Source organism: Cebus imitator, unplaced genomic scaffold (assembly GCF_001604975.1).
Source record: "Cebus imitator isolate Cc_AM_T3 unplaced genomic scaffold, Cebus_imitator-1.0 Scaffold26, whole genome shotgun sequence".
NCBI classification, from domain to species: domain Eukaryota; kingdom Metazoa; phylum Chordata; class Mammalia; order Primates; family Cebidae; genus Cebus; species Cebus imitator.
Genome location: NW_016107341.1, coordinates 9,576,000 through 9,599,928, shown reverse-complemented (window position 1 = coordinate 9,599,928; position 23,929 = coordinate 9,576,000). Strand labels below are relative to the sequence as shown.

Below are 23,929 nucleotides of genomic sequence, written 5' to 3'. Positions count from 1 at the left end.
TGTTGTTGTTTATTTTTATTTTATTTTTTCTTCCAGAGCCTTCTTAACATGTCACATTACCTTCCCAGTGTTAAACTCCTATGCTCTGTGGTATGTATCCTCTCTTCCCTTTGAAGTAAGCTATTTTTGGTCCTTGAGCATACCTACCTAGTGAATGAAATCTTGCTTATCTTTGGTTATACTATTGAACATACTTTTTCCCTTAGAAAGCTTCCTTTTTATTTTATAAACCAGTACTTGGAAGATGAGAAAGCTAAAAACTTAAAATGACTTTACTATGTTCACCAAAAACTAAGAAGCAAAAATGTGATTCTTACTTTCTAGTATAAATGTTTTAGTGCGGTTTATCTTAAAGCACTTGTTCTCCTTTGTAAAATTTTATCTTTAATACCATAAGAAAAAAGGCCTTTCATTAGATTTTAATTGAAAACTTGAAAAGGTAAATCAGGTGATATGCAATTGCTAAACCACTAGTCTTTTCCAAATATGAGTTGAACTCCTCTTCCAGCATTTTTTATTTCCTGTAGTATTTAAGTTTTTTTAGATTCATGCAGTCAAACCTTGACAATTATCTCCTTCCTTCTGAAATCACACAAAAATCTTGTTTTTATTTGTACGGTATTGTAGGGTCTGTGGCTGGCTTATGGCAGATACAAGAAGCAAACAGTAGTTGCTCCCTAAAAATTTATTTTGGAGAAAGTGGAATGTGGACTGTATTAGTCCATTTTCACACTGCTATGAAGAACTGGCTGGAACTGGATAATTTATAAAGGAAAGAGGTTTAGTTAACTCATAGTTCATCATGGCTGGGGAGGCCTCAGGAAACTTATAATCATGGTAGAAGACGAAGGGAAAGCAAGACACCTTTCTTCACAAGGCAGCAGGAAGGAAAACGAATGCAGGGGGAATCAGATCTTGTGGGAACTCACTGTCATGAGGACAACGTGAGTGATTATAATTCAAGATGAGATGTGGTGAGGATACAGAGTCTAATCAGATCATGGACCATATTAATCTCAGAGGCTTTGGGAAGTGTGCTAATACTACTACATTTCCTGTAATAACTGTTTTTTAGATCTAATTGGCATTTAAGAAGCTATTTTAACAACATTTGAGTGACTACCCTGATAGGCTCTGAAGGAATACAAAGATTTGTGTCTGTTGTCACAGACTTGTGAGAAGCAGCAAGGACTTTTTCTGGGGGCAGAGGGTAGGCTTCAGGGGAATCCTTGAACTCTTTTAAATTATATATAATATTTTGTATATGTAAGCCCATTTTGGGGGAAGAACGTTCAGAGCTCTTAGTTTCCCAAGGGGTTTGGGTCCCAAAAGCCTTAGAACCTATAGACTCGTGGGAAGATAATAGGAGCTATACAGGCATTAATTTCTATCCTTGTCCTGCTGTGATTCTGAGTGGATTATCTAGAGAAGTTGGAGCTCTAATACGTACCTGGAAAGACCAAGATAATACATGTAAAGTTTCTAGCATAGTACATAGAAGTTAGTCGAAGGAATTGGAGATGTAATATTGCTCCATTGGAAGTATATTCAGAATTTAAACGAGAGAGACAGGAGAGCCTAAATCTGCCTGAATAGATCATGGATAATTTCCACAAAGATGCCACATTTGAGCTGGTTTTTGAAGGAAGAGTTTGTTAGGTGAACTAGGTAAGAGGCAGCAAGACTTTCAAAGACCTGGAGGTAAATGCAGATAATAACTGTGAGTTTTAGATGGGAAGAACAGGGTGAATGTGTAAAAAATAAGCAAAGCTCATATACCCAAATAATGGGATTTCCAAAGGAATATGAACTTCAATGCTGAGTTTAATATGAAATTGGCCTCTGTGTTCCTGAGAGTTTTTATGAGGAGTGTTTTGATGTTCCATTATTATGGCGTATTTAATCTTACTGTAGGACCTTTTTAAGATCAAGTCTTTGTCAAATAGTCAGTGTTCTTAAATCTGGTAATTTTACTTTATCTTAGGTATATAAAGTAGTACTCTGTTTACATAGTTCTTAGATGACTAGATTAGTGTTTTTCATTGGTGTCTATCAAATCTGTTAGAAGTGCCCTGTAGAAAGAAATTATATTTAAAAAGCACTGAGGACTAAGACAGCTTATTTATGATGGTGAGTCTCTTGCTTAGTTTGGATTCCTCAGCAAATTGAGTTTTCTGTAAGATGACTCTGAAGAGGTTTTGAGACCATGCGTTTGTGACTAGAACCAACATGAAAAGGGAGTTCTAGGTCACATGTTACAAAAACAGGAAGGATAGCTTTTCTAGATACCATCTTTCCCATTGTGTATATTAGTTTTACTCCTGACATAAAATCTTAGTATTAGAAGGAACATAAAAACTGTTTAGAAATTAAGGAGCTTGTGACTGATCTTGCCGTTAGAAAGGTGGCAGAACTGGGTTTGACCCAAGTTAGGAAAGCAGATGCTTTTTCTTTTTTTTTTTTTTTTTTTTTTTTTTTTTGAGACGGAGTTTCGCTCTTGTTACCCAGGCTGGAGTGCAATGGCGTGATCTCGGCTCACCGCAACCTCCGCCTCCTGGGTTCAGGCAATTCTCCTGTCTCAGCCTCCTGAGTAGCTGGGATTACAGGCACGTGCCACCATGCCCAGCTGAATTTTTGTATTTGTAGTAGAGACGGGGTTTCACCATGTTGACCAGGATGGTCTCGATCTCTTGACCTCGTGATCCACCCACCTCGGCCTCCCAAAGTGCTGGGATTACAGGCTTGAGCCACCGCGCCCGGCCAGCAGATGCTTTTTCTATGACATCGTGCTGCTTAGGCCAACATTTGGATTCATAGTTAGGGAAAAAGTCAATAAAGCCCCACCCCTGCCCTCCTAGAGTAGAGCATAAATATCCTGAAAATTTTTAGAAGTTTTCAGTTAGTATAGATTTTTTGTTGCAGCTTACTTCCAAAGTAGCTTAAGTGAAGAAAGAATTTATTGCAATGGAATACTGCCCTTGAGCAGGTTGAAGTGTAAGAACCAAGAAGTAGAGAGCCTGGGTGATTCTTCTCTCCATGCCAGCCTCTGTGTCTTTCTGTGGTTTTCTAGTTTCTCTCCCTGGGCTGCTTGTATACTTCTCTTTGCTTCTCTGCTGCACACCTGCTTTACTTTTACTTCTCTCTGCATTTTGACTTTCACTGTTTTGGTGTTTTGGCCTTCACGTGCTGAATAAAGGCACCCCTTATGGTAATCTAACCTGTCCCATTCACTTTTATCTGAGTTACGGGAAGAGCTCAGAATGACTAGAATTGCTACATCTTGTTTTCAACTTCCTGAAGAAAATAACCAATTTGCCAGTGAGATTGGTGTTGTATAAGGTTGTGAGCTTATTCATCTGTGTATAAAAGGAAGGAACTTTTTTTAGAGAAAGGAAGGGATGGCTTGATAACTAGGCAGACAGCCCAAAGAGTGTCTAGTAGACAATCCTTGAAGCAAAATTGAAAAAAAATTTACTATTTTAAGGTTTCAGCTCCATATGAACTCCACCCACCTTTCAGAGAAGGAAAAAGAGGCACAAAGAGTCCTTGTGACTTGAGAGAACATTTTGTTGGCTCTGGCAGAGCATTATTTCACATTTACAGTTAGACATCAAACAGGCAAAATTTTAAGGTTTCTGCATATCAAACTAAAGTTAAGATTATCTGTAAGCTGCTTATTTATGGTACCTAAGATTTAAATAATAATTTTTCCAACATTAAAATATGAAACCTTCTTGCAAAGCAATACTGTTTTAAAGTTTGGGGTTTTGTTTTTGTTTTTATCTTAAAAGATAGGGTCCTGCTTTGTCACATAGGCTGGAGTGCAGTAGTGTAATCATAGCTCACTGTAGCCTTGACCTCCTGGGCTCAAGTGGTCCTCTTGCCCAACTCCTGAGTAGCTAGGACTACAGGCATGTGCCACCATATCCTACTAATTTTTTTTTTAACCTCTTTTGCAGAGACGAGGTCTTACTGTGTTGCCCCGGTCTCAAACTCATGGCCTAAAGTGATTGTTCCATCTTGGCTCCCAAAGTGCTGGGATTATAGGTGTGAGCCACTGCTCCTGGCCCTAAAGATGGTTTTTATCAAAGTAGTCACTATGATTTACTCTCTGAACATATGTCAGAAATATATCACTATCTGAAAAACTAACATATTTTCTTCACTATAGATTTTGCATTATTAAAATTAGCCTAACTATAGTTCTTTTAGTTCATGAATTATCTAAAATTTATGTGTTATAATATTCATTGTGTTTGCCTGGCTATTAGTGTGCCTGTCCTTGTGCCTGTGTATCTGCCTGCCTGCCTGCCTGCCTTTGTGCCTCCCTTTGAAATTTTATTTGCCTACTCACCTTTCTGTACGTACTCTGTCAGTTGGTTGTCTGTGCCTAAGATTTATTAACGTGTGTTAAAAATGGATAGTAGAGTTAGACTGGAAGGTACTTTGTAGTTTAGAAATGTCCTGTAATTTACACCTACTTGTTTGTAATTCATCTAATACAGTAAATAGATTACACAAGGGGACTTCAAAAAGCTCATGGAAAACTGGAATTAAATAAATGTTATTTCTAAATAAGTTTATAAATAGATAAAAATTAAAAATATGAAATTTACTTCTCAGCATAAACTCCACCAAGATACTTTTATAAGTCATGATAGACCAACCATTTAGTTTATCCCTAAGAACTAACGGTCCTTTGTAAAAAACTCCCATGTCATTGCAGTTTTTTACATCATTAACTGAAGAGTAATGAGTGCCCTTTAAAGGCTTTTTGAGATTAGGAAACAAAAAGAAAGCAGAAGAAGCCAAATCAGGACTATAAGGTGGATACCTGATGGTTTCCCATCTGAACTGTCACAAAATTGCCCTTGTTTGATCAGAGGAATGAGCAAGAGGCATTGTTGTGGGTAGAGGAGGACTCTGGTGATGCTTTCTGAGGTGTTTTTCTGCTAAAGCTTTGTCTGACTTTCTTGAAACACTCTCATAATAAGCAGATGTTATCATTCCTTGGCCCTCCAGAAAATCAACGTGCAAAATACCTTGAGCATCCCCAAAAATTTGCCATGACCTTTGCTCTTGACGAGTCCACTTTTGCTTTGACTGCACCACTGCAATCTCTTGGTAGTCATTGCTTTGATTGAATTTGTCTTCAGGGTCATACTGGTAAAGCCATGTTTCATCTTCTGTTACAGTCCGTTTTGTAAATGCTTCAGGATCTTGATCCCACTTGTTTATTTATTTTTTATCATTCATGCTGGAGTGCAGTGGCACGATCTCGGCTCACTGCAACTTCCGCTTCCTGGGTTCAGGTGATTCTCCTGCCTCAGCCTCCCGAGTAGCTGGGATTGTAGGTGCACACCACCACTCCTGGCTAATTTTTCTATTTTTAGTAGAGACAGGCTTTCGCCATCTTGGCCAGGCTGGTCTTGGACTCCTGACCTCAGGTAATCCACCCACCTTGGCCTCCCAAAGTTCTGGGATTATAGGTGTGATTGTTTAAAACTTCTGTTGAAAGCTCTGCTCTTGCCTGTAGCTGATCTGGGTGCAGTGGTTTTGGCACGGATTAAGTGGAAAGTTTGTTCAACTTTAATTTTTCAGTCAGAATTGTGTAAGCTGAACAACTGAAGATGTCTATGGTGTTGGCTATTGTTTGTGTTATTAATTGCAGGTTCTCTTCAATTAGGGCACAAACAAGGTGAATTTTTCCTCAAAAATCGGTGTGGATGGTCTGCTGCTACAGGCTTTGTCTTCAGTATCACCTTGTTCTTTCTTAAAAAGAGGCATCCATTTGTGAACTGCTGATATTTGGGGCATTCTCCCCATAAACTTTATTTCACCATTCTTCCATTGAAGCTTCACCATAAATTTGATGTTTTCTTGTTGAGTCAGTTTTTTAGCAAAATTCATGTTGCTCTGATAGGGGCCCTTTTCAGACTGATATCTTATACTTTCTTAGTTCAAATGAGATCCTGTTCATCAGACATGTTATAACAAGTTAGTATGAGTTTATGTTGGTGCAAAAAAATTGAAATCCATGCATATTTTTTTCATGATACATATTGTTCATTAACTTTTTGAAGACCCGTTATATGAATGTCCAGGAGTAACATAGGGTAGGTGGATATCAGTAATAGTATTTTGCAACTGGAATCATTAAACATGTTCAAATATTTATCTCCACACCCATTTACTGACATTATTAGATGGTGCATAAAAGTAAAAAGTTTAGATTTTAAAATTACTTTATAATTTAGATAGAAGATTATTAAAATTTATTTTTAAGAGATGGAGCCACACTCCATCTCTTAAAAATAAATTTTTTAAAGAGAGTGCAGTGGCACAGTCACAACTCACTGTAGCCTCAAACTCCTGAGTTCAATGGATCCTCCTGCCTTAGCCTCCTAAGTAGATAGGACTACAAGCATGTGCCACCATGTCTGGCTTTTTTCTTTTTATTTTTTGGTAGAGACAGGGTCTTGCCATGTTTTCCCACCTGGTCCTGAATTCCTGGACTCAACTGATTCTCCTGCCTCAGCTTCTCAAAGTGCTTGGGATTGCTGGCATGAGCCACTGCTCCCTGGTAGATTACCTTTAAAGTTTTTTTTTCTTTTTTTGAAAATGGAACTTAATCTAAACTAGAAGTACAAGATGAATATTTAACCAATACATTTAAATTCTTGCCATTTCTTTATTATATACTGTTTTTGTATTGTTTACAAGGTCTCAGCATCATGTATATATTTCCAAATATGTTCTAAAATGATCTCATTATTTATTTCTCTAGTTGTTAGAGAAGGCATAGAGGTTTTATTTTTTTTTTTTAAATTGGGTGTAGGTTGAATTAGATCTATAAATTATTATTTTACCTTTAAAAAAGGTTGTAGATAGAAGAGGGAAAGGTAATCTAGTGATAATACTGGGCAGGAGTCTTAATTATTTGTAGAGGGTGTAAAGGAAGAAATGTATAGATAGGCAGGAAAGAAAAGACTTGATGGAAGTAACATGTCTTTGTCATATGTTTGATTTTAGGAATTCGAGTGCCTAGCATTATAGTGGACAGTCTAATGGCATGGGTCACAACAGTTAGATATGTGTTAGACCTGGCCATTACTTTACTTTAACGTTGAGTAAGTATAAGTGATTTGAACCACTCTCAATCTTAGCTCCTTATCTTTAAAACAGAAGCAGTTTGTAATATTAGAATTCATAATAGTAGGAATAAAGGACACAGTGTCAGATGTTGTTGTAAATAAATGATAGGAAGGAAGCATGATTAGGGCATTAAGTCAGAGGTTAAATAAATGGGAGGGGAAAAAAGCAACCCCTTCCTCTTTTTGTGTTTTGGACCTTTTTGGTGACAGAGACAAAAAGAATGTGTATAGTGTATTTAATTATTTGAAAATACAGAGTTGAGCATCCCTAATCTGAAGTTTGAAATGCCCCTAAATCCAAATTTTTTTGAGTGCCAACATAACACTACAAGTAGAAAATTTCACTCCTGATTTCATGTGATAGGTAACAATCAAAGCTTTGTTTCATGCACAAAATTTAAAAAAATATCTTATTACGTTCAGGCTATATATGTATAAGGTATATATGAAACATATGAATTTTGTGTTTAGACGTGGGTCCCATCCCCAAGATACCTCATGTATGTGTAAATATTTGAAAATCCGAAATGTGAAACACTTCTGATTGGTTCCAAGCATTTTGGATAAGGGATACTCAACTTGTATAATTGGCGGTAGGTATGTATGCCCAAGCAAGTTTTGTTTTTGACTTTAACCCTATTTAAGAAATACATTGTGTATGGTGATTAGAAATACACATAGTGAAACAAAACCTTCATCTAACAGTTCTTACCTTAACTCCTTGCAATGTGCTCCTATTTTCTATTCTCCTTAATTTAAAGAAGATGTTTATTGCAGTATCCTGCATTAATTTCACTGCCCACTAATGGATCACACGGTTTGAAAACATTGCTTTAACTTACCATGTTGCTCTGATAGCAACATAAGAAGATTTGTGTGGCACTATTAGGAGAGCGGTAGTAACGGGATTGTTATTTTAATATTTAGGAAGCTTTGACTAATAAATTATTAAAGCGACAATCAATTTAATCAAATACCCTAGCAGCTTCAGTTTTCTATGGTATATGCAGAGATAACTTAAAAGATCTAGGCTGACCTTAAGTGGTTTCTCATTGGGTTTTGAGGATTGAATGAGGTAATGTTCATGATACTGATGTTAAATGGAAATATGATATAAACCCAAATATGTAATGTTAGTAAATGGCAACACTAGTAATTATTTATAACTGTAACAAACAGTTCCAGTTAGTGCCTTAAAATGACAGTGATTTGTTATTTCTCACAATTCTGTGGGTTGACTGGATGGGTGTTTATGCTTGTCTTGCCCTGGACTCTGGCATCATGCAACTACTTTTAGTTCAAGGCTAATTATTCTGTAATGACTTTGCTCATGTATTTGGGGCTTCCGCTAGAATGGCTAGGACCTCTAGCCTCTAGTCCTTTCTGTATTTGTTCTTCCACATCAGATTTTTCATAGCTTGGTAGTCTCAGACATCGAAGAAATTGCCGGGTCTCTTAGAGGCCTACACTCTATACCCACATGGTGTCACTTCTGTAGCATTCTGCTGGACAAAGCATGTCACAAGTCTAGCCCAGATTCAAGAGCTTCCTAGCACTTTCATAATTTGTAATTACATATACTTTATTTTACTTCTAGTGCTTGTCTCTCACACAGTTGCTTCCTTGAACAAGTAAATTAATATTTTAAAATACTGGCTGGACACAGTGGCTTATACCTGTAATACTAGCAGTTTGGGAGGCCAAGGTGGGCCTGAGGTCAGGGGTTCGAGACCAGCCTGGCCAACATGGTAAAACCCCATCTCTACTAAAAATAAAAAATTAGTCGGGTGTGATGGTACATGCCTATAATTCAGCTACTCAGGAGGATGAGGGAGGAGAATCCAGGAGGCAGAGGTTGTAATGAGCCAAGATTGCATCATTGCACTCCAGCATGGGCAACAAGAATAAGACTCTGTCTCTAAAAATAAAATAAAAGACTAGAAATAAACTTAAATATCTTGTGGTATAATGATTACCTTTTTTCCCCCTTGAGGCAGGGTCTTAGTCTTAATGCCCAGTCTGGAGTATGGTGGTACAATCAGTCATGGATCACTGCATCCTTGAACTCCTGGGCTCAGGTGATCATCCTGCCTCAGCCTCCCAGAAGCTGGGACTACAGATGCATACCTCTACACTCACCTACTTTTTAATTTTTTGTAGAGACAGAGTCTCACTTTGTTGCCCAGGCTGGTCTTGAACTATTGGTTTCAAGCAATGCTCCCACCTCAGCCTCCTACAGCACAAAGATTACAGGAGTGAGCCACTGTGTCTGGCCATATTGACCTTTTAATGTTGGACTTCTAGATAATTTTTCTGTACAGTTTTTTTTTTGTTTGGTATAGTGAACATGCTTTGTTTTAGAAATTGGGAGGAAATTTTCAGTGAATCTTTCCTTTTCAAAAAAGATGTAAAAATGCCTAGTTCAGAGTAGAGACATAGCAATGTAGTTTGCCCTCCTCCATCTTGTTAACTTGGCTGTTCTTTGAAATAGAATAACTTGAAAATAATTATCGATAATATGTTTCTTATACCAAATATTTTCAGTACCCTCAACCATTTCTCATATGACAGATCAAATACTTTCTAATTTTTTATTGTCCCTCAAACTATTTCATCTAAAAATTTAGAGTACTAGTTGAGATCTTACATCTGAAGAAGAATACTGGTTGTGATCTGAAAAAAAGAATATGTCTTCTTTTTTTTTTTTTTTTTTTTTTTTTTTTTTTTTTTTTTTTTTTTTTTTTTTTTTTTTTTTTTTTTTTTTTTNTTTTTTTTTTTTTTTTGAGATGGAGTTTCGCTCTTGTTGCCCAGGCTGGAGTGTGATGGTGCAATCTCGGCTCACCCCAACCCGTGTCCCGGGTTCAGGCAATTCTCCTGCCTCAGCCTTCCTGGTAGCAGGGACTACAGGTGTGTGCCACCATGCCCAGCTAATTTTTGTATTTTTAGTAGAGACGTGATTTTACCATGTTGACCGGGATGGTCTCAATCTCTTGACCTTGTGATACGCCCGTCTCAGCCTCCCAAAGTGCTGGGTTTACACGCATGAGCCACCGTGCCCGGTCTGATATTTTTTAAAATAATATTTTTGCTTTTGGCTCACAATAAGTTTACTATTCTGTAATAGCTTGAAATTTTAGAGTTCTGACATTTGAAATTAATTTTATTAGCAAGTAACCCTGTGAAGAATAAATGCTATTGATTTTATTTTACAATTTGGAAACATGCTGAAAGAGGATCCCATCAGGTAGTGAAGTTGGGGCTTGATCCTCAAACCCATGCTTTTTCATCTACTGTGCTTAGAAACTTATCAAGTTACTTTTTATGAAGGAAAGTTATTGTTAGTTTCAGAGGGCAGAATGGGATCAGGGTTAAAAGAAGAAAGCAGAGCAAGGCTCGGTGGCTAATGCCTATAATCCCAGCACTTTGAGAGGCTGAGGTGGGAGGATGACTTGAGCACAGGAGTTCAAGACTAGCATGAGCAACATAGGGACACTCCACCTCGACAAAAAAATTTCTTTAAAAATTAAGCAGGCATGGTGATATACTCCTGTTGTCCCAGCCACTTGGGAGGCTGAGATGGGAGGATTGCTGGATCCCAGGAGGTCAAGGCTGTAGTGAGCTGTGATCGTGCCAGTGCACTCTAGTCTCGACAACTGAGTGACACCATGTCTTTAAAAAAAATTAAAAAGAAGAAAGCAGATTCACTATGAGGAATAATTTGCTGAGGAGACTAGAGAAAAGGAGAGAAGAAAGCTCACATTTATTAAGCATGTAGTATGTGTTTTACATAGTTCTTAATGTTTTCTCTTTTACCCTTCCAAATTTTTTTATTAGAAAGCACAAGAAATTATCTGACTTTTTCCAGCTCCCCCCTGAAATTCCTCTAGCATATTTAAAGTAATTTATAAACGTTATTTTCAGAAGGTCCCATCGGTAACATGAAGCAGGACATAACTGTTCCTTTTGGATTTATTCAAAGTCACCATTAAAAAACAATTGTTGCCTGGTTCAGTGGCTCATGCCTGTAATCCCAGCACTTTGGGAGACCGAGGCAAGCAGATCACTTGAGGCCAGAGGATCCCTTTAACCCGGGAGGTGGAGCTTGCAATGAGCTGAGATCACAGGACCCAGCCTAAAAAAAAAAATAAACTTTGGAGAGGTACAAGAGAAAGGGAATAAAGATGCTAACTATGTAAAACACCTACATACTATGTGCTTAATAAATGTGAGCTTTCTTCTTTCCTTTTCTTTATTCTTTTCAGCAAGTTCTTCCTCATGACGCATCATAAACTGCTTTCATCTTTTAACTCTTGATCCCATTCTGCCCTCTGAAACTAATAGTAGGTGTTTTCTGGGCAGTCAGTACTTTTTTAAAATTCTAAGCAATTATTGTGGTTGCAGTATTCTTGTTGTCATTCTGTCACAAGTATTTAAGTGCCTCTTATATGCTAGATATTCTAGAATACTGAGAATATTTTAGTGCACTAAATAGAGTATTGCACTCATGGTGTAGTTGATTTAGTAGGAGTTTGGGAGGAGAGACAAATGGATTTATGCAAACATTTATGATAAGTGACATTGGAAATACTAAGGTAATACTTGTTGGCCACTTATGTACTAGATGCTATACTGAACACTTTGCTTTAATTATGTCAGACAGTCCTCACAAAGACTGCATAAAATATTCTTGTTATTTTACTAGTAAAAGACAGGGAGAAAAGTGCATGCTAGACCAAAAAACTTGGCAAATACATCCCTTTTGATTGGGGCCCATGCTCTTTTAAAACATGGAAAGTACAAGCAATGTATAAAAAATACTGTTTTATTAGGGGAAAGATTGTGTGCTTTGACTATAGTGTATGTAATATGATCTGCATAGCATGTTTAAAAGAAAAGTTTTCCCTCATTATTACCCTCAAGTATTGGCTTTGCATAAAGTTACAGTGTTCATTCCAAATCCATGATTTCTATCTCCCACCCATTAGAGAGTGGTAAGTTCAGAATGTCAGATACATTCTTCTGCCTCTTGGCTTTGAGATTATTAGTTTCTTTTCTCTCCCAGCTTTCCCTTTTATTAATTACTAATAGAAGTCCTGACAGAGAAAGTATGTCATTGAGAGTTATTATAAACACTGTGTTGTTTAGTTAGTTTTTGTTTTTTGGTTTTTTTTAAAGACAGGGTCTCACTCTGTTGCTGAGGCTGGCATGCAGTGGCATGATCTTAGCTCACTGCAGCCTCCACCTCCCACGCTCAAGTGATTCTCCTGTCTCAGCCTCGTGAGTAGCTGGGACTGCAAGTGCATGCCACCATGCCTGGCTAAATTTATTTTATTTATTTATTTATTTATTTATTTATTTATTTATTTATTTATTTTTGTAGAGACGGGGTTTTTCTGTATTGCCCAGGCTGGTCTCAAGCGCCTGGGCTCAAGCAATCTGCCTGCCTCAGCCTCCCAAACTGCTGAGATTACAGGCGTGAGCCATTGCGCCCAGCCATCATGCTCATTTTTATTCAGTCAATTGAATGCCTTCTGTGTGTTAGGTACCATCGTAGACCTTGAATAATACAACTCCTTATGGAGCTTACATTCTATTGACAAGAGTCATAATCTAAGAAACAAGTAAATATGTGTATGGTAGGTCAGCTGTTAAAGTGCTGTGGAGAACAATAAAGCAGAATAGGGCGGAAAGTGAGTACAATGTATCAGTTATCTATTGTCACAATAATGTTACAATAGTCACAAAACCTAAGTGGCATATAGTAACAAATACTTTTACATATTGTGGATAGTCAGCTAGGTAGCTTTGCCTATATTGACTGGGTTCATTCACTTTTCTGGGGACTGCCTAGCCATCAGCAGATCTAGCCCAGCTGCGACTGGGATGACTGGAGTTACTTGGCAGTCCCTGCTTCACATGTTTCTCATTCCCCATTAAACTAGCCCAGGAACTCTCATGGCTGTAGCAGAAGTGCAAAATCAAGTGACGGGAAATACATAAGGCCTGTCTAGGCTTGGTACTGGCATATTGTCACTTCTGTTGCATTCTGTTCGTCAAAGCAAGTTACAATGCCAGCCCAACTTCAAGGGCTAGGGAAATAGTTCCTACCTTTTAAGTCAGAAGAACTGCAGAGGCACATGTGGCTTTCATATAAGGAGGATTGAAAAATAGGCTATTACTATGATTAATCTACCATATGTCAGGTGTAGGAGATATTATTACATTGGGTGGTTAGAACACTGAACCTAGACTTGAGAGAGTGAGGCATGCGTTTATTATGTATAGAAAGAGCATTCCAAGAAAAGAATAATGATTACCCAAGAACGCGAGGTTCTGAAGGAGTATCAGGGAAGCCAGTGTGCTTGAGCAGAATGAGCAAGGAAGAGAACAGTAGATTTGTGGTGTGGTTTGTTGTCATGGCAGATATTCTAGGTTCTTGTAGGCCATCCTAAGGGCTTAAGTGACATGAGGACATTTTGGTTTTATTCTGAGCTATGACGTTGTCGTACATTTTAATTTAACAGGAACACCCTGGCTGCCCTGTAGAGAATAGACTGGAGGGATATGGACAGAAGCACAGACCGCTTAGAAACCTATTCCAATAGTTTCATCAGGAGGGTCTAAAGGCAATGACAAGCGGATATTAAGAAAAGGGGTGAATTTGGAAAGCATTTCTGAGATAGCATTAACAAGACTTGGTGATAATTGAGTGTGAGGACAAACTTATCCAAGCTGACTTGGACACTGAATGTTAATTATAAGATGGGGATATAGGAGGAAAGATGAGTTTGAGAAATTAAGTAATTAATTATAGATGTCTTGAGTTTGAGTTCTCTGGAAGAGAGTGAGAAGGAGATATTGAGGTGGTAGTAATGAATTTAGATCTCCGATGAATTTAGTGTCAGGATTGTCCCTATAGTTCTAGAATTTGTGATCATTAGACTCATGGACGGTGAGATTTGTGAGATAAAGAACATATACTGAGAATAACAGAGAGAAACACAGAACCTATCAGGGACATTTAAGGTTCTGGTTGAGGATGATACTGCTCTCAGTGCTGAAGAGTTAGGAGAAGAACCTGGAGGTAGTATAGAGGCCAAGTGGATTGAGTTGGAAAGAGAATTTGGATTAAACCAGGATTTGACAACTAGAAGTTGTCAAAAGCACTGAGAAATGGGTAGGGCAATTGTTCTGGTTTTGTTTTCAGAAAAAAAAAAAAAAGTCTTTTTTTGAAAATAGGAAGATATTAATAAGACAACTTGGAGTGGTTTGGTGGTGAGAATGAGTTTTTGAAATTTATTTATGTATTTAAAAGTAGTGGGAGAATTGCCCTTCTCATGAAATCCTGTCACATATATGAGTTGTCCTGAAAGGTAACCTGCTGTAATAGTTTTAGGGAATAGAGAAGCTGGAAAGCGGCAAGAGGACTGGTCAAAAAGCTGGTCTGTTTTAGTTTATTGTGTAAACCAAAAGGTATCTGAGATAGGTCTCAACAATTTAGAAAGTTTATTTTGCCCGGGTTAAAGATGCTCCTGTGACACAGCCTCAGGAGGTCCTGATAACATGTGCCCAAGGTGGTCGTGGTACAGCTTTATTTTATACATTTTGGTGAGACCAGAGACATAAGTTGGGCCAACCTTAGGTGGGGCTTCTAGGTCATAAGTAGGTAAGAGACGAAAAGTTGCTTACTTTGTTTTGATAGCCTTCCACTGAATACACAATTTAGAGTGGCTCTGTGAATCTGCATTTTTACATAAACAATAGGACAGGAAATAATCAGATACACATTTGTCTCAGTTGAGCCTTAGAGAGATGGCTTTGAGTTCTGTCTGTCCTTTGTCCACAAGGAATTTCCTGGTGGGCAAATTGTGAGGGAGGTATGTAGCTTTTTGTCTTTGTAGCTATCTTATTAAGAAAAAATGGGAGGCAGGTTTGCCTGACATAGTTCCCAGCTTGACTTTTCTCTCGGCTTAGTGATTTGGGGGTCCTGAGATTTATTTTCTTTCACAATTGTCATTCTCTCCTTTTCTTTTGGCCCTAGATCTCTTCTCTCATTTCTCTACTTTCTGTGCTGCCACCCTTATGCTACTGGTGTATCATAAGCATATGCTATTGGGCAGGGTGAGTGTGGAATCATTAAATGATAATGTATGATATGGCAGAAAACTGTTGATTAAGTAAATTGGGATTGACAGAGTAAAGATACTACCTATCTTTTCTCCTTTTTTGAAAGCTGTCTCTATTATATTTACCATACCATATTGCAGTTATATATTTTTCTGTGTCTTGTACTAGGTTGTGAGGTTTTTAGTGGCCAGGACCAGGTCTTACTTGTCTTTATAAATTGAGTGCCTATCCAGTGGTCACATGATAGGTGCTTTGTGAATTTTTTTTTTTTTGAGACAGGATCACACCCTGTTGCCCAGACTGTAGTGCAATGGTGCAATCTCGACTTACTGCAGCCTCAGCCTCCCAGGCTCAAGTAGTTTTCCCACCACAACCTCCTGAGTAACAGGGAATATAGGCATGTTCCACCTCACCTGGCTAATTTTTGTATTTTTTTGTAGAGACAGGGTTCTGCCATGTTGCCCAGGCTGGTCTTGAACTCCTGGGCTCAAGTGATCACCCTGCCTCAATTTCCCAAAGTGCTGAGACTGTGAACGTGAGCCACCACACCAAGATCTTATTTTATAATGTATATATTCAGTACTGTTAATTTCCTTTTAAGCAGTGCTTTCCCACACATTTTGGAAAGTTGTAGTTTGGAATTTTCCAGCTTTCTGTTACTGATGGCGAGTTTAATTCTATCACCATCTTAGAGCAGATACTTTGTATGGTTGTTGTTTTAAATTTGTTGAAATGTGTTTTATGGCCCAGAATTTAGTCTCTCTTGGTGAATGTTTCATGTAAACTTGAGAAGAATATATATTCTGTGATTGTTTTAGTCTGTAGATGTGCATTATATATCCAGTTGATTAATGGTACTGGTAAGTTCAGCTGTGTCCTTCCTTACTCATTTCCTGCTTGCCTCATCTGTCCCTTTCTGATAGAGGGGTATAGAAGTCTCCAACTATAATAGTGGATTCAAATGTTTCTCTTTGCAGTCCTGTCGGTTTTGCCCCACATATTTTTATGCACAGTTGTTAGACACATACAAATTAAGGATTATATAATGTCTTCTTGAAGAATTGACCCCTTTATCATGACGTAAAGCCACCCTATTCCTGATAACTTTACTTGCCATGAAATCTGCTTTATCTGAAATTAATAATATAACTACTCTCACTTTCTTTTTGTGTTATATATATTTTTTCCATCCATTTTCTTTTAATCTATATATGTCTGTACATTTAAAGCGGATCTCTTGTAGACAACATATAGAGTTGGGTCTTGGTTTTTAATCTGTTCTGATAGTCTTTTAATTGGTACATTTAGACCATTGACATTCAAAGTGATTACTGTTAGCACTGGATTAATGTCTACCATATTTGCTACTATTTTGTTTTTTTTTTTTCTTTTCTTTTTTTGATCTTCCACTCTTTTTCTGTCTTTTACAGTTTTAATTCAACATATTATATGACTGTCCTTTCTTAGCATATCAGTTTTACTTTTGTTGTTGTTTTTTCAAAAGAGACAAGGTGTTGCTTAGTTGCCTAGGCTGGAGTGCAATGGCATGATCATAGCTCACTGCAACCTCAAACTCCTGGGCTCACGTGGTCTTCCTGCCTCAGCCTCCCAAGTAGCCAGTATTTACAAGTGTGTGCCACCAACCCTCAACTAATGTTTTTTATTTTTCGTGAAGGCAAGGTCTTACCGTGTTGCCCAGGCTGTCTCAACTCCTGGCCTCAAGCAATCCTCCTGCCTTGGCTTCCCAAAATATTGGGATTGTAGGTGTGAGCCACTGTGCCCAGCTACTTTTTTTTACTTTTTAAAATGGTTGCTCTGGCATTTGCAGTCTATGTTTCCAGCAAATCCAAGTCCATTTCAGATAACACTGTACCACTTTATGGATGATGAGATTATTTTACAGAACTAGTTACTGAACTGTGTCTCAGTACCTCACCAGGATTCAAGCCAGAAAGGCTTCAGTGACCTATATTTGGGTATTTCACTTACCTCCATTCAGTAAGGCTCTGCTAAAACCCTAGCAGGTTAGGTTCAGGTTAAATTGTTTCGTCATAGGGCAACCCTGTTAAGAAGAATGGAGTATTCTGGTTTGTTGCATAATGGCTCCCTTTTCTCCCCCACTGCTGGAAGCATGAAGGGATTTTTCTCTGATACTTACTGTGAGGACCTGGTAGAGTTCCTGGAAGTAAAACTCACGGAAGTGTGGGGGCCCCCCTCTGATTGGGTCCACTTGGAGGTTTTTTTGTTTGTTTTTTAAGAGAGGTCTTGCTGTTGTCTAGGTTGGAGTACAGTGGCACAAACTTGGCACACTGCAGCTTCAACCTCCTTGGCTCATGCGATCATTCCACTTCAGCCTCCCTCATAGCTTGGACTGCAGATGTACGCCACCACACCTAGCTAATTTTTAAACTTTTTATAGAAGTGAGGTCTCACTGTGTTTGCCTAGACTGGCCGTGAACTCCTGGGCTCAAGAGTTCCTCCCGCTTCCACCTCCCAAAGTACTTGGATTACAAGTATGAGCCATTGCACCCAGCCTCCTCTGTAGATTTTAACCCTCACTGTTGTTCACATGGAGCCTCTAGCAATTCATCATTTACAGTTCAGGTCTCTTATGGAGGTTTGCTGTGTGAGTGTTTCTGCTCTGATTAGTTGTGATTCTCTGTATTCACTTTCTGTCTCTCCAGTTTGGGGGCAGCTGTTTCATCTGTGACTTAACTTGTCTTATGCATCTGAGAAAAGTTGTTGACTTTTCAGTTTGTTTAGCTTCTTACTTGTTCTTAAGATGGAGTGACAAATTTTTTTGCACCTTTGTTTTATTTTGATAAAATGTATTAATACAAAACATTTATCACTTAAGTGTACAGTTCTGTGGCATTAGGTACATTTACACTGGGCAATTAGGAATCTTAAAAGGGAAAAGTCACATACTGTTAGAAGGTTCATGCAAGGCTTTATAGAAAGGATTTTTAAGATGAGCTTCTATATAGCAATTAAAACAGCATTTCAGTAGAAACATGGGCGTATGATACGATAATTAGTAGAAGAAAAAAGCAAATAAGTGCTGAACACAGGCAAAAAAATCACCAACTTCTCCAATAATGAGAAAAATTGAAGTTAATCAACATTAACTTTTGGGGGAGTATCTACCAGATTTGCTAAAAACTCAAAAATTACATTAATTCAGAAGCTGAGAATAGCGGCCAGGCACAGTGGCTCACACCTGTAATCCCAGCAAAGGAGGCTAAGGGAAGTAGATCACCTGAGCCTCAGGAGTTTGAGACCAGCCTGGCCAACATGGTGAAACCCCATCTTTACTAAAAATGAAAAAAATTAGCCAGGACTGGTGGTGGATGCCTGTAATTCCAGCTACTTGGGAAGCTGAGGTAGGAGAATAGCTTGAACCCGTGAGGTGGAGGTTGTAGCACAGCCGAGATCACGCCACTGCATTCCAGCCTGGGCAGCAGAGCAAGACTCCATCTCAGGAAAACAAACAAACAAAAAAGAAATAGAGAATAGCAAATGTTGGTAAGGATATAGAAGACTAGGGTTTCTAGGTCTGTTAAGGGGAGGGTAAACTGGTGAAGCCAATTTGGAAGGCAGTTTGGCCACTTGTAATAGAAGTGATAATGTACATACTCTTTGACCCAGCATGTCAACTTAAAGGATCTTTCCTTAAAAATACTTGCATATGTGCATAAAATAGTTATGTCCAAGTATGCAAAAATTTTTGTGAGACAATCTAAAATAGCTATTAGTAAGAGGAATTAACATAACTGGCTACCTAAAAGGAAATGGATGTGAATGGAGGGGAGGAGAGAGAAGTTTTGCTTTTTCTTCTGATACCTGTATGCAGAAAGAGAGTAACATAGCAGGCTTAAGACTGCTATCCTTAAAAAGGTCTGGTTACAAGGTTATCTCTTGGCTGGTGTTTGGGAACTTAGACTTTTGGGAGGATTTATCATTTATCACTCTCATCAGGGGATAATCCTGATAAGAGTGGTTCACTGTTACTGAATTGTACAAACAATGTGGTTTATAGGCTGGGCCTGTGGCTCAATCATGTAATCTCAGTGCTTTGGGAGGCCAAGGCAGGAGGATTCCTTTAACCTAGGAGTTTGAGACTAGCTTGTGCCACATAGTGAGACCTCGTCTCTACAAATGTTTTGTTGCAATGAGCTGTGATCATGCCATTGCACTCCAGCATAGGTAACAGAACAAGACTCTTTCTCTGAAACACAAAAATAAAAAAAAATATGGTTTATGTTGCTTGAACACCTACTTTTTTTCTGGGAGCCTGGAATTTTAGTATATCGTTAGGCAGAGTGCCTGTGTAACCAGCTTCCAATGAAAGCCCTAGGCACTTTTGTCCTAATGCACTTCCCTTGTGGACAGTGTTTCACACATGTTGTCAGAACTTATTTCTGCAGGAATTAAGTGGTTCCTGTGTAATTTCATCAGGAGAGGATTTTTGAAAGCTTATGCCTAGTTTCTTCTGGACTTTACCTCTTGTGCCTTTCTCTTTGCTTTCACTTTGTATCCTTTAGCTGTAATAAGTCATAGCTCTGAGTATGGTTATATGCAATACGTTGGATCACTTGATATGTTGAGTTTTTTATAGGTGTGTATTATCTAACCCCTTTATTGTGCACATTTTGCCTTGATGGTAAAAGACTGAAAGCATTCCTTGATAACATTGTAGGTGATATAATAAATAAGTGAATCAAAAAGTTAGTGTCTTTAGGTATGTTATTTAGGACAAGGAGATACTACTTTAGGTAAATTATTTTAAGTTACGCTTCTGTTTTTTATTACCTTCATATATCAATATGATTGTTAACTACAGATATTAAATTTCAAATAGCGTTTTAAGTTTATTTTCTCTAGTTTTACAAATTATATTACATAAACTTATTGAACTGAATGTGAAAATAGGGTGCCAATTCCCTATGTGAGGTTCTGAATGGGTTATCAATGCCTATTGTGTCTAACAGACTTGCCCTGCTTTATTGAATATATATTTGGAAGACACGAGGCTCTGTGGGGGAAGAAAAAGAAATCGATTGTCTGTGAGGCAGTGAATTATAATCTTGGGCAGTAGCAGCATTAGCAGTGATGGGATAAAATGTGTAAATTTGATGGATATAAAAGGCAAGAATAACAAGTACTATATGACTAGAATTTATTTTTGGAATATATACCACATTAGAGCAGGGATTTTGTCCCATTCACCTCTGTATCAGTAGCACCTAAAACAGTCCCTGGGCATAGGATAGGTTAGGTGAAGTTGATGTCAAACCAGTCATCATCATAAAAGTGATCATTGAGTCTGAAGAGGAAGCTTTTTTTATTATAAATTTCTGAATCCAATATGTCAGCAAATTTTAAAGTATTTTTTGGGAAAATCATAAGTTAATTCATGAGTCGGTCAGAGCTTACTAATGTTGTATGAATATTACGTGACCTGGTCATCTGAGATATTTTAATGGCACTTGCCTGCAACTAGCTGTTCTTTTTGATACTGGATAGGACATTTAATTCCATACCAACAACTACAAAGGATTTCTTTCCCTTTCAAAAAATCTTTTATTTAAAATTGTGGTAAAATACATGTAACATAAAGCCTATCATCTAAGCCATTTTTAAGTGTACAGTTCAGTAGTGTTAAGTACATTCACATTGTTATATAACCAATCTCTAGAACTCTTCTCATCTTGTAGAGCTAAAACTCTATTCCATTAAACCAACCTCTTTATTCCAAACTTATTCTTCTCCTTCCCCCATCCCTTAGCACCATTCTATTACACTTTCTGTCTATATGGATTTGACAATTAAAGATACCTCATATAATTAGGATTGTATAATACTATCTTTTGTGACTGGTGTACATCAGTTAGCATAATGTCCTTGTGGCTCATCCAGGTTGTAGTATGTGTCAAAATCTTCCTTTTTAAAGGGTTGAATAATACTGCATTGTATGTATATACTACATTTTGTTTATCCATTTGCTCAATGCATGACACTTGCGTTGCTTCTACCTTTTGGCTATTGTGAATGATGCTGCTATGAACATGGGTGTACAAATACCTGTTCGAGACCCTGCTTTCTGTTATTTGAGGTATGTGCCCAAAAGTGGAATTGCTGAATCATCTGGTAATTCTACCTTTACTTTTTGAGGAGCCACCATACTATTTCCTATAGTAACTGCATCATTTTACATTTTACAACAGAGCACAAGGGTTCCCGTTTCTCCACATCCTTGCCAGTACCCATTATTCTGGCTTGTTTTTTGTTTGTTTTGTTTTTATAGAGATGAGGTTTTACTATGTTGCCCAGGCTGGTCTTGAACTCCCCAAGTGGCTCCTTAAGCTGATCAAATGATCCTTCCTGCCACGGCCTCCCAAAGTGCTTGGGTTATAGGTGTGAGCCACTGTGCCCAGCCTCTTCTGGTTTATTGATAGTAGTCATCATAGTGGTTCAATTAGATAAAGTCATATAGGAATATAAAACTGTGTGCTGTTGGTGGGACTGTTGAATCATCTATATGAAATACTCCCTAGGAATTGAAGCTATTAAGATTTTGATGCCTGTTAGAGATGATTGTTGATTCCCTAAAAGTAATTTTAGTAGAGCAATAAAGGAAAAAATGAAATTCTCAGAGGGTTCAGGAGTTAGAGGTTCAACAGGAAGTGTCGTTTCTTTTTAGAAAGTTTGGTCAGCTGACCACAGCTTTCCGGCAGTTTCTGGCCTTGCAAAAAATAACTTTTTTTCCATATATTGGTTGAACTGTCTTAAACTAAAAGACTCTTTTCCTCTACTGTATTTGTTTTTGCAGAAGAAAGTGTGAATTCTGCACCTCTGTTACTAATTTGAGAGTCTTTGTTTTATTTTTGTAATTGGAGGTAAAGAGAATTGATGTTATTCTGGCTTAATATGTTAACACTGGAACTTAATATTCTCAGTTTTACTGTATGTTTTTATTTTGTTTATTTATTTATTTTGAGACTGAGTCTCGTTCTGTCATGCAATGGCATGATCTCGGCCCACTGCAACCTCCACCTCCTGGGTTCAAGTGATTCTCCTGCCTTAGACTCCCAAGTAGCTGGGATTATAAATTCATGCCACTGCATCCAGCTAATTTTTGTATTTTTAGTAGAGATGGGTTTCACCACTTTGAACAGGCTGGTCTCGAATTCCTGATCTCAGGTGATCCTTCCATCTGGGCCTTCCAGAGTGCTGAGATTACAGGTGTCAGCCACTGTGCCTGGCTTACTGTATGTTTTTATTATATATTATGGGATAATGAGATTAGTGATGGATTGCTTTGTAATACTTTGGAAGTCTGGGTTTGGCAGAGTTTGCCCCTATGAAGATTAAGTGGGACTGTGGTGATTGTGTTTTCTTAAATCATAACCAGATGAAGGGAAGACATAGTTGGGAGCTATGGTTTTAATATCTAGGTTTTGGAATTTTAGGGTAATTTGCTGTAGGGACCAAGTGTTTGAAATTGGGATTGATGGAATCGCAATGGAACCAGTGACTGCCTAAGTTAAATGTGTAGAGGGACATTAGATAACATATGATGAGGAAATGGGTAAAAGAAGGTTAGGGCCTTGTGAGTTGAAACAAAAATAATCAAACCTGGAACACTTTCCATTTACTGTATTAGATATTTTCTTTTCAATAAAATTAGTATATATGACAAAATTTTATTGTCCTCCTAATTCAAGTGGGATTCTACTTTTATTTCCGTAAAAATACACTTTCAGGGTACGTAAGGGGTAGACTTGCTTTATAAGTTTGGATTTTCTCACCAAGGGACAAGAGAAAAGAAAAAAAAAATCATTTGCATATTATCTAGGCTATGCCAAAAAAATGAACAGGCTTTTTAAATTATTTTTTTTCATTTAATTTATTATTTACCATATTTATTATTTTAAAACATAAAGTCTGTAGTACAAGGTTTTATTTTTAAACCTTCTCAAAATTAAAGACTGTTGCACTCATTCAGGGAAGATTATCTAGCTGTATTGGAGAGATCTCCTTTGCTAGTAGTTGATGGAACCTAGGAATTGAACCTCAGCTTCTCTGATTTAAAGCTGCCCTGTTGTGAAGTAGAAATGAAATGTAAGCAATATATTGTTAAGTGTACTGTTCAATTCTGATTTACATAGAAGATCTAAACAGTTTATTTACTCCGTACTGTTTGTTATGGGACTATGCTGATAGTAGCTAGTACTAACAGAATAAGAAGATACCATCTAAATCTGGGAATTCATGTTCTTCCTGGGATAGTGTATGTGCATATCTAAATAATTACTGTATATTGGGATATATTCTAGATAAGAGGGGTATATAAAGTGGATAGAGATGAGGAAGTAGATGATGGGCCTGTATGCCAGTACTACTATCAGGAAAAATTTCACGAAGATGATTTCTGTATTGGCCTAGTAGAAAGCAGGGAGTTTGCTTGGCAGACAAATAGGGGAATAAGTGAAGCATAGATTTTGACATGAGCAAAGCACAGAATCATTTTATAACCCCAAGATTCGTAAGACTGGCCCTATTAACTTCAAAGTTATTTTCTTTGTTATCAATCCTGAGTTAGCTTCAAATGAGGAGGCATAGCTGTGCATTTCTGAAAAAGAATG

The 23,929-nt window shown here is 37.7% G+C and overlaps 1 protein-coding gene across 6 annotated transcripts in view; it reads left to right on the top strand.

The window, feature by feature from the left end:
• Positions 1–23,929, top strand: part of PTPN12 (protein tyrosine phosphatase non-receptor type 12) — a 106,453-nt gene that overhangs the window by 8,658 nt on the left and 73,866 nt on the right. For 5 of the 6 annotated variants that reach the window (XR_001823362.2, XM_017523144.2, XM_017523141.2 and 2 more), the window contains exon 2: positions 37–90. The exons of the other annotated variant lie outside the window; for it this stretch is intronic. Coding sequence is in view for 4 of the 5 variants with exons in the window: in XM_017523144.2 (XP_017378633.1) it covers positions 37–90 (54 nt within the window). In the remaining variant the exon portion in view is untranslated. The remainder of the gene's footprint in view (positions 1–36; positions 91–23,929) is intronic. 6 annotated transcript variants of the gene reach the window in all.